Source organism: Achroia grisella, unplaced genomic scaffold (genome assembly GCF_030625045.1).
Source record: "Achroia grisella isolate CSIRO2021 unplaced genomic scaffold, CSIRO_AGI_Agris_v1 utg1387, whole genome shotgun sequence".
In the NCBI taxonomy this organism is placed as follows: domain Eukaryota; kingdom Metazoa; phylum Arthropoda; class Insecta; order Lepidoptera; family Pyralidae; genus Achroia; species Achroia grisella.
This window is the reverse complement of record NW_026712628.1, coordinates 4,491-20,282: the sequence shown is the minus strand read 5'-3', so window position 1 is coordinate 20,282 and position 15,792 is coordinate 4,491. Positions and strand designations below refer to the sequence as shown.

At 36.7% G+C, this 15,792-nt stretch overlaps 1 protein-coding gene across 1 annotated transcript in view; it reads right to left on the bottom strand.

Annotated features, from left to right (window-relative positions):
• The window catches only part of LOC131855411 (fibrillin-1-like), a gene marked incomplete at its 5' end in the record, with an annotated part of 65,056 nt that extends 49,544 nt beyond the window's left edge, over positions 1-15,512 (bottom strand). The window contains 6 exons of the mRNA XM_059206684.1: positions 148-326; positions 2,958-3,065; positions 4,411-4,515; positions 5,890-6,018; positions 6,656-6,738; positions 15,355-15,512. Coding sequence (XP_059062667.1) covers positions 148-326; positions 2,958-3,065; positions 4,411-4,515; positions 5,890-6,018; positions 6,656-6,738; positions 15,355-15,512 — 762 coding nt within the window. The remainder of the gene's footprint in view (positions 1-147; positions 327-2,957; positions 3,066-4,410; positions 4,516-5,889; positions 6,019-6,655; positions 6,739-15,354) is intronic.
• Positions 15,513-15,792: the final 280 nt, after the last annotated feature.

Sequence of the window (15,792 nt, the reverse complement as noted above, 5' to 3'; positions counted from 1 at the left end):
TGATTGATTAAGATGTTGGATGATTCTCAGACCTACGCACACAAAATTTCATAAAAATCTGTAATACCATTTCGAAGCAGTTTGGTAACAAACATAGAGAGAGAGAAAGTGTGTATGAGTGAAAGATAGAGAAAGTGAGATAGAGACCTGGCATTCCTTGGTGGCGAGGTTCCGCAGATGTCCGTGGGGGCAGTCGAGGTCTCCGCAGCGTTCGCAGGGGTGTCCCCAGCCGACGCCGACGGTGGCGCAGCACAGCTGCTTGGTGCATACCACGCCTTCCAGCGCTCCCGTACATACCGGCCCGCGCGTCTCCGTGTAGCACGGCCCTAACGACACAACATTTATTATTTACTATTAACGACCACCAAAATAAGGTACAACATTACAATATATCGTGCTAGAGAGAAGGGGATTGTTAGAAAACTGGACTAATGACCCGCCCTCCAGCGCGGGCACACCGGCCCACGAGTTTTCGTGTAGCACGGCCCTAACGACACAACATTTATTATTTACTATTAACGACCACCAAAATAAGGTACATCATTCTAATATTTCGTGCTAGGGAGATAGGTATTGTTAGGAAACGTGGACTAATGACCCGCCCTCCAGCGCGGGCACACCGGCCCACGAGTTTTCGTTTAGCACGGCCCTAACGACACAACATTTATTATTTACTATTAACGACCAACAAAAGAAGGTACAACATTACAATATATCGTGCTAGGGAGAAGGGGATTGTTAGAAAACTAGACTAATGACTCGCCCTCCAGCGCGGGCACACCATCCCACGAGTCTTCGTGTAGCACGGCCTTAACGACACAACATTTATTATTTACTATTAACGACCACCAAAATAAGGTACATCATTCTAATATTTCGTGCTAGGGAGATAGGTATTGTTAGGAAACGTGGACTGATGACCCGCCCTCCAGCGCGGGCACACCGGCCCACGAGTCTTCGTGTAGCACGGCCCTAACGACACAACATTTATTATTTACTATTAACGACCACCAAAATAAGGTACATCATTCTAATATTTCGTGCTAGGGAGATAGGTATTGTTAGGAAACGTGGACTAATGACCCGCCCTCCAGCGCGGGCAATCTTCGTGTAGCACGGCCTTAACGACACAACATTTATTATTTACTATTAACGACCACCAAAATAAGGTACACCATTACAATATATCGTGCTAGGGAGAAGGGGATTGTTAGAAACGTGGACTGATGACCCGCCCTCCAGCGCGAACACACCGGCCCACGAGTCTTCGTGTAGCACGGCCCTAACGACACAACATTTATTTATTTACTATTAACGACCACCAAAATAAGGTACACCATTACAATATATCGTGCTAGAGAGAAGGGGATTGTTAGAAAACTAGACTAATGACTCGCCCTCCAGCGCGGGCACACCATCCCACGAGTCTTCGTGTAGCACGGCCCTAACGACACAACATTTATTATTTACTATTAACGACCACCAAAATAAGGTACATCATTCTAATATTTCGTGCTAGGGAGATAGGTATTGTTAGGAAACGTGGACTGATGACCCGCCCTCCAGCGCGAACACACCGGCCCACGAGTCTTCGTGTAACGGCCCTAACGACACAACATTTATTATTTACTATTAACGACCACCAAAATAAGGTACATCATTCTAATATTTCGTGCTAGGGAGATAGGTATTGTTAGGAAACGTGGACTGATGACCCGCCCTCCAGCGCGAACACACCGGCCCACGAGTCTTCGTGTAGCACGGCCCTAACGACACAACATTTATTATTTACTATTAACAACCACCAAAATAAGGTACACCATTACAATATGTCGTACTAGAAAGAAGGGGATTATTAGAAACGTGGACTAATGACCCACCCTCCAGCGCGGGCACACCGGCCCACGAGTTTTCGTGTAGCACGGCCCTAACGACACAACATTTATTATTTACTATTAACAACCACCAAAATAAGGTACACCATTACAATATGTCGTGCTAGGGAGAAGGGGATTGATAGAAACGTGGACTGATGACCCGCCCTCCAGCGCGGGCACACCGGCCCACGAGTCTTCGTGTAGCACGGCCTTAACGACACAACATTTATTATTTACTATTAACGACCAACAAAAGAAGGTACAACATTACAATACTCAGTGTAGCACGGCCCTAACCACACCACATTTATTTATTTACTTTTAACGATCAACATAATATACAGAATTTAATTTACCGACTTATAACATCATTTGTTGCAGAAAGCAATCAATTTTGATAGTTTTTTTATACCTTTTTTAATTTTATATTTTGAATTTCTTTTTTTATATACCGATTGTTTTCTAATGCCACATTCCTTGTCTTTTCGTTTTTGCTAGCTAGCTGAATATACATATTTCCCCTCACCTAGGAACGTGTCTCATTTTAAACCAGTTTAATACAGTCCTTTGGTTACACCATTGTTAACCCTATAGTATAACTTATTGATTTCCTTTATTATCCAATTTACTTAAAATTACTAAATTTAATCTTATTGTATACTAGCTGTACACGCGACTTCGTCCGCGTGGATTTAACTTTAAAAGATTTTATTCTAAAATAAAAGTAAGTTACTTCTTATTACATCAGCTACCTGCCAATAAAAGTCCCGTCAGAAAAGTAAGTGTGACTATTCAAAAGTGTATAAATGTAAGTTTATTTGAATGAATGGAATCAAAATTGAATAGAATAGAATAATATTTATTATAATCACACATCACAACACAACAATGAGGATGCTCACAGCAGCATATAAATTATTATAACATATCATCAAAATTGGTGACAGCCATTCGGAATAAAGAAGAAGGGGAAGAAGAATAAAGAATGTTGTATTCTATTCCATTATGTTCCTGGACAGCTCCATCGTTACCAGTCACATACACAACATACACGTTTTATGGTAAAAAAAAATTACTCACCCGTTCTCCTGTCAATCTCGCACCTGGTCCCTGAGAGACCATGGAAGCAAACGCAGCGGTCAGGAGCTATACACCTGCCGCCGTGCAGGCATGGCTCACGACATATCGCTGCAAATGAACAAACAAATAATTAACATAAGAATGAATACATCAGAGGAAGTATGAAAGTGGCACCGATGTCGGAGAGTAATCGTCTATCGTGGTATGGGCATGTAATGCATAGCAATGAAGATCATATCCTAAGGACGGTGTTACATATGAATGTGGATGGTTATAAGGGTAGAGGAAGACCGAAAAAGAGATGGATGGACTGTGTGAAAGATGATATGAGAAAGGGAGTAAATAACGGGATGACTGCGAACAGAGATGAATGGAAGAGAAAAACATATTACGCCGACCACAAATAAATGGAATAAGGAAGAAGCAGATGATGATGTGCGCGCGATTTCACCAGCGTTTATTTCAATAAAAAATACAGCCTATATATTATTCTGATGCATAAGTTGTATTACTGTAAAGTTTCATCAAAATCCGTTCAGTAGTATTTGCGTGAAAGAGTAACAAACATCCATACTTTCAAACTTTCATGTATATAATATTATTAGGATATTTTTTTTTATTTATAAATACAAGATCATATACATATTAATAGTTTTGTTAGCAAAGGAGAACTTATCTCTAACAGAGATCTCTTCATTTTTACATTTACTATGTAGAAATTAAGAGATGATGTTTACTGCTTAAAAAGTACATTAAATACTAACAGAATGGAATAAATAATGTATATATATATATATACACACCGCCTAGAGTTAAGCTCTATTTATTTAATAATATATCAGGACAATTCACACAGCGCCATCTAGTCCCAAGCTATGCAAAGCTTGTGTTATGGGTACTAGACAACTGATATAAATACACACACAACACACACATAATAACACATACAAAAACCCGATAGAAACAATCATAATCATTAAGAATAAAGATGGTGCGATAATTTAAAGTGAAAATATTTTAATGAAATTATTTTATAACATAAAAAATATAATACATAAAAACCTATATAGGTTTTTATAGTATGTATTTTTTAATACAACATTATAAACAAAAAATGTCATAAATGTAAAAAAAAATGTCAGTGGTGGGCCCGTATCACTTAGGGGTGTGAATAATAGACAGTAGGCAATTCTCAGACCTACTGAATATGCATATAAAATATCATAAAAACCGGTCAAGCCGTTTCGGAGGAGTATGGTAACTAACATTATGATTATTGTCATAGTTTTTCACAATATCTGCCCTACAGCAGTTTCTATTTCTACTAGGTTAGCTGATAGAGAATACCACACAAGGCTCTACTTTAATACACGTTTTTTTATAGGATAAATATAAGTAACTGATATTGTGACACGGGATTTCTATATATAATAATATGTAAAGCTAGACTTACGTTCAGTACAAAACTCTCCACTCCACCCCGGTGCGCATGCGCATGTCGAGTTGGTGCAAGTTCCACCGTTCATGCAGATACGGCGACAGCCTCCACGCGTCCGGGCTGCAATAAATTACATTATTATACTGTTTATATATGTAATATGTTATGTTATTCATTATTATTAATTTGTCATTATTATTATTATGTTTTTTTTCTCTTCTATTCTAGTGCCACCTTTTTTTTTTTCTCCTCTACCCAAAGGTTGCCTGGAAGAGATTGCATAAGCGATAAGGCCGCCTTTTGTACCCATTTATTTTAATTACTCTATTAATGTAATTTTCCTGGTGCAATAAAGAGTATATAAATAAATAAAATACATTTAACATACATATTTCCATGGTAATATTACAAATTTGATGGTATGACTGTTTATTTAACATAAAATTATTTCGGTTAACAACCGCTTTTATTTTAAGTGGTTATTAAAATATAATAATAATCTCAGAATTCACACAGCGCCATCTAGGCCCAAGTTATGCTAACTAAAGCTTGTGTTATGGGTACTAGACAACTGATACAAATACATAGATTTTTTTTTCGTAAATACATAAATAGAAAACAACCAAACGGATACAAACAACCATGCTCATAAATACAAATGTTTGTGCCGTGCGAGGAATCGAACCCGCGACCATCGGAAGTAAAGCGGTGGGCTAAACCGCTAGACCACCGCCGTCAGTTAACTATATAAATAATGTTTATTTATCAGGAAAATAAAAAAAAATGTTACCTATTCATGACTAAAAGCCCGAACTTTAGGGGACGGATCAAATAATAATCTAGGATGAAATAGAAGATGCAAATATGCGGACAAAGTCACAAATAACAGCTAGTCGTATAGTTTATGCTAGTCACAATAAATTGATCACATTGTTGTTGCTGTTTGCCAACATCGTAGTATTTTTTTATATCCAAAATAGCTACTCGCCCCGGCTTGCGTAGTTTTAAAGATTTAAGCATACATAGGGACGGACAGACAGCGACAGCGACTTTTATACTATGTAGTGATTTGACTGCGTTTTACCGCAATATCATCTGATGTATATCACACTAGATACACGTACCATTGCCGTCGTAGTATATCACAATAGATCACGTGACCTTTTGCATGGAAATTAAAAAAAAATGTTTCGCATTTTTCAATTAGAATTTTTGGAACAATTATTCCGTATCATAAGTCTCTTTCGGCTTGGTTCAATCAATGATACACATGACATCGATTTAAGTAATAATGAATAGCAGTCTTTAATTAGAAGGAGCAAAGGTTTAAATTTAAATGAAAAGTGTTTTTATTACGTGTCATGAGTGTCTTTCAGTACAATCTATGTTACGGGAGACATTGATTTCAGTAATAGTTCAATGAAAACCAGTCTTTATTTAGTAGGTGCAAAGTTAAAATTTCATTGAACAGTATTATTATAGAGACATACTTACACGTGTACGAATATAAGCCATTGGGGTTACAGCTGGGGGCTTCCACTCCACCAGGACACCTGCACATGTTCGGTCCTATACAGGCGCCGGGCGAGCCACCAGGCGAGCCGCAGTCGGGACGACATAATGCTGGATAAAACAGAAAAGAAGTTAAAATAGAATAGAATAAAACAGAATAGAAAACAAATATGTTTCATGAACACTTGAACAGGTTAAAAGAAAATATATCACTATACAACTACTGTTAAGGTTTAAATAGATTGTAATCAGTGAAACAATAGTGTTTGCATTCAACGCCAATAGATGGCGCTGTAACAAAATTGAAACGCGCTAATTTTTCGTTTTATTGACTTCTCATATGTTATTTGTAATATTTTTCTACCACCCCTCCGATTGATCTCCCGTCCAATTCAAACGGCGATCGATGTTACGACAGCCTGAGCCGAGGTTACGGTACCACTAGGGGTTCGCCCTAGTGGTGCCCTCAGACTGAAATCGTATCCGTCAAGCAGGAGTTGGCCTTCAGCCGCTCCATAAGTCCTTCCGCAGGTTTGGTGTGCCATCTGCACTCACCCCCTAACGTCCGGTGAAGCTGTAATGGCCAGCTGCGACCAACAGCATTAGAGTAGCCCAAAAAAAAAAATTGTACCTGTATCATTATTAATGGCAAAAATGTAAACGATGTACCTAAAAATTAGTTTCTTAATCTTATAGAAATTACACTCGTACAACGCCGAGAAGAGATACAAAAAAAAAAAATACTCACGAACTACGCATAGTAGCGAGTTGGGTCTGGAGGTCCACCCAGGACAGCAATGCGTGCCGTTTCGGGTTCGACAAACGTTTGGCCTGTAACAAATATTACAAACACCTTATTAATATTTTATTTAATATTATAAAATTTGAAGTATAGATATTTGTTACTCTTTCAGGCAAAAACTACTGAAGGGATTCTGATGAAACTTTACATTAATATAGCTTATGCATCAAAATAACATATAGGCTATAAATTTCATGTGGATGAAACCGCGGGTACAACTATATATATATATTAAAACGTGAAGCGAAAACTTTGTACCCGGTTTTAATAAACTGAGCAGGCGAACCGAAAATTGAGCAAGCGGAGGAAATTTAACATGAAATTTAACACACGAATAGTGTATATAGAAAAGTGCAGAATACTAATTATTTTTTTTTTTTATTATACGCTAAAATACATTACATCAATACAACAATCCTTACACTCACGACCATGTATTTAACACACACACGCGTATATAGATACTCTTTTGTCTATTCTTAAAATCTGTAGTCGAATTAAAAATAGATATTCATAATACTTTATTTATTTAACGTGTGTATTTTAGTTCATAATTAAAAAAAAAATGAGCATTCTGCACCTCTTTTCTATATAAACTATTAAATTTAACACATTAGTTAAATTTACTCCTCCGCCTGCTCAATTTTCGGTTCGCCTGCTCAGTTTATTAAAACAGGGTACAAAGTTTTCGCTTCACGTTTTAATATATAGAAATTTAGTTGTACCCCGGTTTCAGCCACATGATATTTCATCTATAGTCTTATTGAATGTTAAATTAATTATGATCGAATTTCGATCACTGGGCTACTAGTCTTATATATAAAATTCTCGTGTCACAGTTTTCGTTCCCATACTCCTCCGAAACGGCTTGACCGATTCTCATGAAATTTTGTGAGCGTATTGAGTAGGTCTGAGAATCGGCCAACATCTATTTTTCATCCCCCTAAATGTTAGAGGTAGTCCACCCCTAATTTTTTTTTATTTTATGGCAAAACAACTTTTGCCAGGACAGCTTGTATAATTATAAAATAATGTATACAGCTAAAATTTTTGCGTCTCTCTTATTCAGGAACATATAATAAATTGTAGCTAAGAACAATTTCTAACGTCACCTCTTTCAAACAAAAATAAAGCAAATTGATTTTTTCGTTTAGGATATGTAGTAATTCGAGGTTTCTAATGACGGGAATCTATCCAACCGAAATTCTCAGAACTCAGTTTTTTTTTATCGTGTGGAAAAATCATTGAAAAACCATCCCCGTGTCAGAGGGATGAGTGGGATTAACCACAGAAAACTACACGTTGTACCTACGCACGCAATTGACGAAGTCGCAAGGTCACGTTAGCATTCGACCGCGACTCCAGTGACGGGATTAGGGGTTCTAATCCCAGCAGTGCACTCTGTCTTAAGTCTCTCAGTTGGAGGAATCAGTTTGTATTCAACCACTCCGTAAGTGCTTCCGCGGATGGTAAGTGTTAACTATTCCTGATATACATGTACAGCGTCATGGACATCATATCCTCTCCGATCAATCCCCCGTCCAATTCAAACGAGGATCGAATTTACGACGGATTGTGCCAAGGTTCGAATCCCTAGCAATGCCCTCAGACTAAAGTCGTATCCGTCAGGTAGCAGTTGGTATTTAGCGTCATAAGTCTTTCCGGGGGCTTAGAGTAGCGTCTGCTCTCGCACTTTTTCGTCCTACGAAGTTGTAAAGGCAAGCTACGGCAAGTTCCCGAATATAACCAAAAATTGTAGTTGATAATCAAATCCAATTTTACATTGAACATTTACACTTCAATTAAAATCAACATGTAAGATTTATGACATGCTCAGTGCATACAAATCTAGTACAAGGTCTGCAACTGTTAGTTTTAAGCTTAAGGACGCAGTGATACAAGATGAACTCTGACCTGATGCATAGTTTACTCTACACAAATGACATTACACTGTTAATTAAATTCTCTGAATAGAATAGAAATAATCTTTTCAAATAAACTCATTACAAGCACTTTTGAATAGTCATATTTTGATTCTACCACTCATTCGAAATGCAGATTGAGATTCATCACAAGAAGAATGAGCAAGAAACTTGTGTGTTGCTCTTTTTAATAGATGTTTTTTTATATATAAATAATTATAGTAAAACAAGAGGCATACGATAATCAACATAGAAATCGCTACGCACTCATTATTAGTGTAATCAGATAATATTGTCAGTGCTATGGATTTAAAGTTTTTCTATAAAAAAATTATTATCGTTAACGAATTCCTCAATTTTATAGTAAGCTTTTTTGCAAAGGAACTGTTTTATTTGACATTTAAATCTTTTTTCTGGCAGATTTATAACAGACTGGTATTTTATTGTAAAACCTTACGCAATTGCCATAAAACGAATTACTAACTTTAGCCAAACGACATTTAGGTAAAATTTGAATCTGAGATATGAAGTAGAAATACTTTATTCAAATAAACTCAATACAAGCACTTTTGAATAGTTATATTTTTTTATTCTACCACTCCCTCCGATGCAGACTCAGAACAAGGAGAATGAGCAAGAAACTTGTGGCAAAATAAGAATTTCTCGTAGAAATATTAGCGGCTATCTTGGGGCCGCTAGTATTTGTGTTTGTAATGTGTTCCATGTATTGTACCAGCAGCAGGAAAGTAGGAGTTGAAGTGATGAGTCCAGATTGTAGCTATATACATATTTATAATATAGAAGTATTTACAATCCAAATATATATAACTCAAAGGTGACTGACATAGTGATCTATCAACGCCAAACCTCAGGATGGATCGGGCTGAAATTTGGCATGCAGGTAGATGTTATGACGTAGGCATCCGCTAAGAAAGGATTTTGATTAATTCTACTCCCAAGGGGATAAAATAGGGGATGAAAGTTTGTATGAAACTTTGTCAATTTTAAACCGATCGGGCTGAGACTTTGCATGCATAAAGCTACTATGACGTAGACATCCCCTAAGAAAGGACTTTGATAAATTCCACCCCTAAGGGGATAAATTAACGCGAGCGAAGCCGCGGGCAAAAGCTAGTGGATATATGTTTATGTACAAGAAAGTGATTTAATCTCGAAAGATAAGCCTGTTATTTTATTATTCTGTTGTAACTAGAGATCAGTGTTGCCGGTTGATAATAGTTAATTCGCCACACATAAATAAAAACCTAGACCAATACAATACAATAACAGACACAAATACAAATGTTTGTATTATGTGAAATTCGAAGTCACGACCATCAAGCTAGGATAAGCTAAAATATTATTCTCAAACCGTGGACAGCGTAGGTCGTCATATCGCATTAGTATAAGTGGCATGCAAATGATTTCCTTGCATCCATGCAGTGGCCTTGTCCAGCGTTTGGCCTATTGAACCCGCGACCCCCCTGGTCCGCTTGCCTATCTACTGTCCGCAGCCGAAATTATAAGCGTGAAATTAACCGAGTAGTGTTCGCCCACATAGATTTCAAAACTCGAATTATTGTAACCTATCTGTATCGTATTATTATAACATATAAATTAATTGAAGTGTTTGTTTGTTGTGAGTAATATCAAATTAACAGCTTTTCACTGTTCAAAATCGCTATTAAAAAATAGAGGTTGGTGGTAAAAGGGTGAAAATTTAGGGTTGTGTATTTCTTAATGCCATATTATAAAAAAAACTGAAGATTTTTTTTTATTCTTACATTTATTTAACTATCACTTATGAGTATGAAAAATAGTTAGTAGCCGATTCTCAGACCTACTGAATATGCATATACAATTTTATAAAAATCGGTCAAGCCATTCCGGAAGAGTATGGTAATTGACATTGCAATACGAGATTTTTATGTATAAGATTTATGTTTTTAATGTCTATTTGAAATAGAACAGTGTTATATTGTTATGTCTTCTGTTATCTGCTTTATTTGACATATAGTTTTGTCATACTAATACAGCATACTGTGCGCCTTGCAATATTGTGCATCTGTGGTGCATTACGTTTGCGCGGGAAAAATGTGTATAACACTAAACATTGTGTTGATCAATTTTTACATTTATTCTATTTGTATCAATTTTATTCTAGTTAGATAAAAAATAAAACAGTTAATTTTAAATATTGTTTGTTCCTCATAATCTCTGAAACAGTTCGACCGATTTTGACGGGACTTTCACTCGCAGATAGCTAATGTTATAAGTAATGACATAATCTACTTTTATGTATTTTATGAAATAGGATTAAGATTTAAATATTCTTTGAATATAAACCCCAATATTTAGAATAGAATAGAATAATTATTATTACATCACACCACAACAATGATAATGCTCACAGCAGTATATAAATTATTATATCATATAAATAGAAATAACACAATGCATGGGTGGTAACTTCAGTCTCCCAAATTTTAATTTAAATGAATCTGTATTATTGTAAATATGTACAACATTTATTTGAAAATAATACGAGCTTAGTTTCTTGTTCATTCTTCTTATCTCGAAATGACGGTAGATTTGACATATCATAAGAGTCTGTAATATACCTACATGAATAAAGATATTTAGAATTTAAATTTGAATTGGAATTAAAATATAAAACATGAACAAGAAAATCATACAAAAAGAAATACATATAACAAAATTTCATTACTACAAATTCATTAGAAAAAATAAAAAAACCAATGAAGATTATCCTCAATGCTCTGAATACACTAAATGCATTGTAATAAAATGAATCATAAGAAAGTGTATTATGTGTACAACCCAATTGTGTATTATATTTAGTATAATAACGCCAATTTTAACAAACACGCCTACAAGTCAATGTACGATACAGAATTGTAACGTGACGTCACAGCGTATGCTCTAAACGATACATATCCAAAGTACTCTAAACTGTAAACTATACATAATAATAATAATAACAATGAAACAAAAAAATTAACTATGGACAATTAACACAGCGCCACCTAGTGTCACAATAAGCAGAGCGACTAGACAATTGATATAAATACTTTTTTGGATATACATAGAAAACACTTAGTCCGATACATATAATCATACTCATGAATACAAATGTTTGCGCCGTGCGAGGAATCGAACCTGCGATCACCGGAAGTAAAGCAGTTTACTAAACCGCTAGACTACCGAGGCCGTAAAATAAAAAAACCATCAAAGTGGCTGTCGAAGAATTAAAGTAGCCCAAAGAATAATCCGAGTTAGAAAGGAACCATTTTCTTGTACAGGGTGAGGTTTCTGTATATAATATATACATACAAGCTGTCCCGGCAAAAATTGTTTTGCCTTAAAATAAAAATAAACAATTAGGGGTGGACTACCCCTAACATTTAGGGGGATGAAAAATAGATGTTGGCCGATTCTCAGACCTACTCAATACGCTCACAAAATTTCATGAGAATCGGTCAAGCCGTTTCGGAGGAGTATGGGAACGAAAACTGTGACACGAGAATTTTATATATAAGATATATATATAATTTAAGTTTATTTTAATAAGTAATATTTTCTATTCTATTCAAACCGAGCGTGTGAATAGTTTCAGCAGGGGGAGCAGAGTCAGGTAGACCTTCGCGCGGTTCCTGGAAATCATCGTCATAAACTCCTGGTGGTTTGTCATAACCTGACCTCATATTCATCTTATCATCCTGCACTGGTGCCCCGTCAGCGTAAACCATTAACGAAGCCGGGTGCGCCATTCCATTATCATCAATTAAAAAAACGTAGTTTCAGCAAAATATCTTTGGGACGGAAAAAGTAGATCATTTCAATTCGGAACACTACAAATCACTTCCGATAAGACGGTCGCTGAACTTCAGTTTAGCGACGACTAAATAACAATAATAATAACATCAGGTGTTGTACTTAGATAAACTTCGACCCCGTCAGTTTAGATAACAAATTGAATCTGGTATAAGATAAATTTGGGGGAACGTAGCTGTAGAGTATGACGTAAAATGTATAGAACACACTATCCAAATAGGTACTTTTGGCTTGGTACATGTGCGTTTATATACATATAAAGAAATTTATTGTAATTTCTAGCTGACCCGCTCTGCTTGGTTATAAATCGCCCAATATACATAATTAACTTTTTAAAGCATAGCCTATGTATTATTCTGACGTATAAGCTATGTTACTGTAAAGTTTCATCAAAATCCGTTCAGTAGTGTTTGCGTGAAAGAGTAACAAACATCCATCCATACTCACAAATTTTCCCATTTATATATTAGTATAAAGAAATGGGGACGGGATCCGAGACCCAGATATCCCAGTATTAATGATATACCCTGTTAGGACTACATTCATGCGTCTCAAGAAACCATCGTGATTACCTAATGAGATGGAAACAACCAGACATCTAAGATTGAAACGAACCAATTCATTGTAATCCAAGATCTAAATTATTCAACCATTTACTTGGTAACTTTGTCGATCCCAAATATGGGCATCCCAATGCTGTAGTAGAGATTATAAAAGACTGTGCTATAGGGTTATAACACCTAGACCAAAGCTCATAAAATGGGAATATAATGAAATACTTATTTTCTGAGTAACGAAACCGGTGGGATAAAATAGTTTATATATATAAATATATATAGTGTAAACCCCAAACTCCAAACATATGCATGATCGCTAGCCCGGAACAAGGGCCAAATTTCAAGTACCAAGTGGAAATTGTACCCACAATTCATGCGAACATTGCCGCGGAATAACAGTTAATTTGGGACAATGATAGAACGAATAGCATTATGGGTAAATCCAATGGATTCATAAAATAAGACGCTAGTGCAGTTCATATACAAACGCGGCATGCATCAAAGAAAGAGCACATACTACAAACATCCGCTTGTAACTTTACTAATGGGCTAACAGACCTTTGTTTCTTCCATTAGTGAGAAATGTAGAATAGCAAATATAGTGCCAAATCATTTAAATTTACAGTCCATCCAAAGCCGCAAATCCTCTAAGTAAATGCAGTTAAGAAAAGACAATTATTTGTTGGTCGTACACTACAAATTTTGTAGCTGTGACGTGGTCGAGTGGAATGAGTAGTCATGCTCACTAAAATGTCCAGACATGTGGCGGCGTGGTGGGCCGGGTCATTGGGCTCCCTAAAATATGGTCGAGCGAAGTGATGGCTGGCTCATCCGTCATACTCGTGAACGAGTGCTGCTTGTAGGGACTGGTCTGCTCTTATCACTACGACTGATTTAATCTTATTGTGTTTTTATATTTGAGCCTAAATAAATTAGTGCTGGTTGGTAGTTTCTATCCAAACGTTTCGACTTGTAAAATGTGAACTTACAAGGATTGTTTAAAAGAGCAACACACAAGTTTCTTGCTTATTCTTCTTGTGATGAGACAGCTTTCCTAATAAGCGGTAGATTTAAAAAAATGTTGACTATTCAAAAGTGCTTAAATTAAGTTTATTTGAATTTGATTTTCTATCCTATTCTAATAATTCGACAATTCTAGTAAAACTAAAAGTCGTTAAATTTAATCCAGAACCATAACCTCCACGCGTTTTTCCTGGAAACCATCATGATAAATTACTGGTGATTTGTCATGGGCTAACTGACCTGACTTATGCTCATTTTATCATCCTCCACTGTTGCCCCGCCAGCGTAAACCGTTAGCGCAGGCAGGTGACCCATTAACATCCTTTTAAAAAAACCTAAAAGCATAGTTTGGAACCAGAAGTTGTCAACTTACAAAGGGACAAAATACGCGAGGAAAGTACGCCTTATATGTCAACGAGTTAATGGAAGAATGCGAGCAATGTTGGTCAGTTTAGTAGCCGGCGCATTGTTACGGACGTGTGATGAATTCGTTGTGATGTTGATACAGATGATGCGCGCGCGCAGGACACTCACGTGCGCGCATCCTGCAGTGTACGAGATTCGAACCTAGTACTAGCTGAATACGTAATTATTCTGTACATACGTTCTTTCTATATTACTAACTGACCCGCGTAACATCGTCTGCGCCACATTTTTGTCGTTTTTGTTATTTGTTAATAGCGATTTTAATTTATATGGCACAACAACATTTGCGGGGTTAGCTAGTATATATATATATATAAAATCACGTGTCACATTGTTTGTCCGCGAAGAACTCCTAAACTACTGAACCGATTGCAAATTTGATTGTGCGCATATTAATTCAACTTGAAAAATAGGAGAATAGGAGCTTACATCTCAATTCATAGTCGCAATATTATTTTATTCAAGAACTTTAGCCACAGGAGCTCGTGGCTGGGGCCGCTAGTAAAATATACAGGATGTTTGGAAGATGGGTGCAAAGCTTTAACGCCTTGTTATGTACATCAAGTCTTATTTGGTTGTTTACACATTACTTAATTCAAATAAAATAAAAAATAACTCACTAATCTTCGAGATTGACCACTACTTGCAATTAATTGCAAAAAAAAATTGTGTTTTTGCAACAAAAATTGTAAAAATTCGGTAATAAATTAAATCGTACGTCACGAAGGCTAAGCATGGTCAAATACGGTTCTAAGTGGTCTATACTAACAAGGCGTTAAAGCTTTGCACCCATCTTCCAAACATCCTGTATATAGATGTGTAGATGTAAGGTAAGGCAATCCTGATGTAAGGCAATCCTTACCCGACGAACTGTGAGGGGGTCGGGTAGTCGCGGCTGCGGTGTCCGCGGTTGAAGTGCCTGGTGCGCGGCGGCCTCGAGCTAGACTGGTAGGGCTCCGCGCACACGCTCACCACCACCGCCGCCAACAACCACAGCCATGTCATCTTGGCACCATCACCCTGCAACCATATCATACACATATACACTTTGTACAAAATTTGGTCTCCTCCGATAGATCCGTCATACTCGTGATCGGGGGCTGCTTCATACACGTATACACTTTGTACAAAGTTTGATCCTCATATACTCTACTCGTGAACGGGTGCTGCTTGTGGGGTCTACGGTCTACTGGTCTGTTCTGGTTACGAACACTGACTAGATTTTGTTTTTTGCAATAGCATATGCTGGTGGTCACTGTATTCTGACAAATTTTAATGACTGTATTATTGTAAACATGTA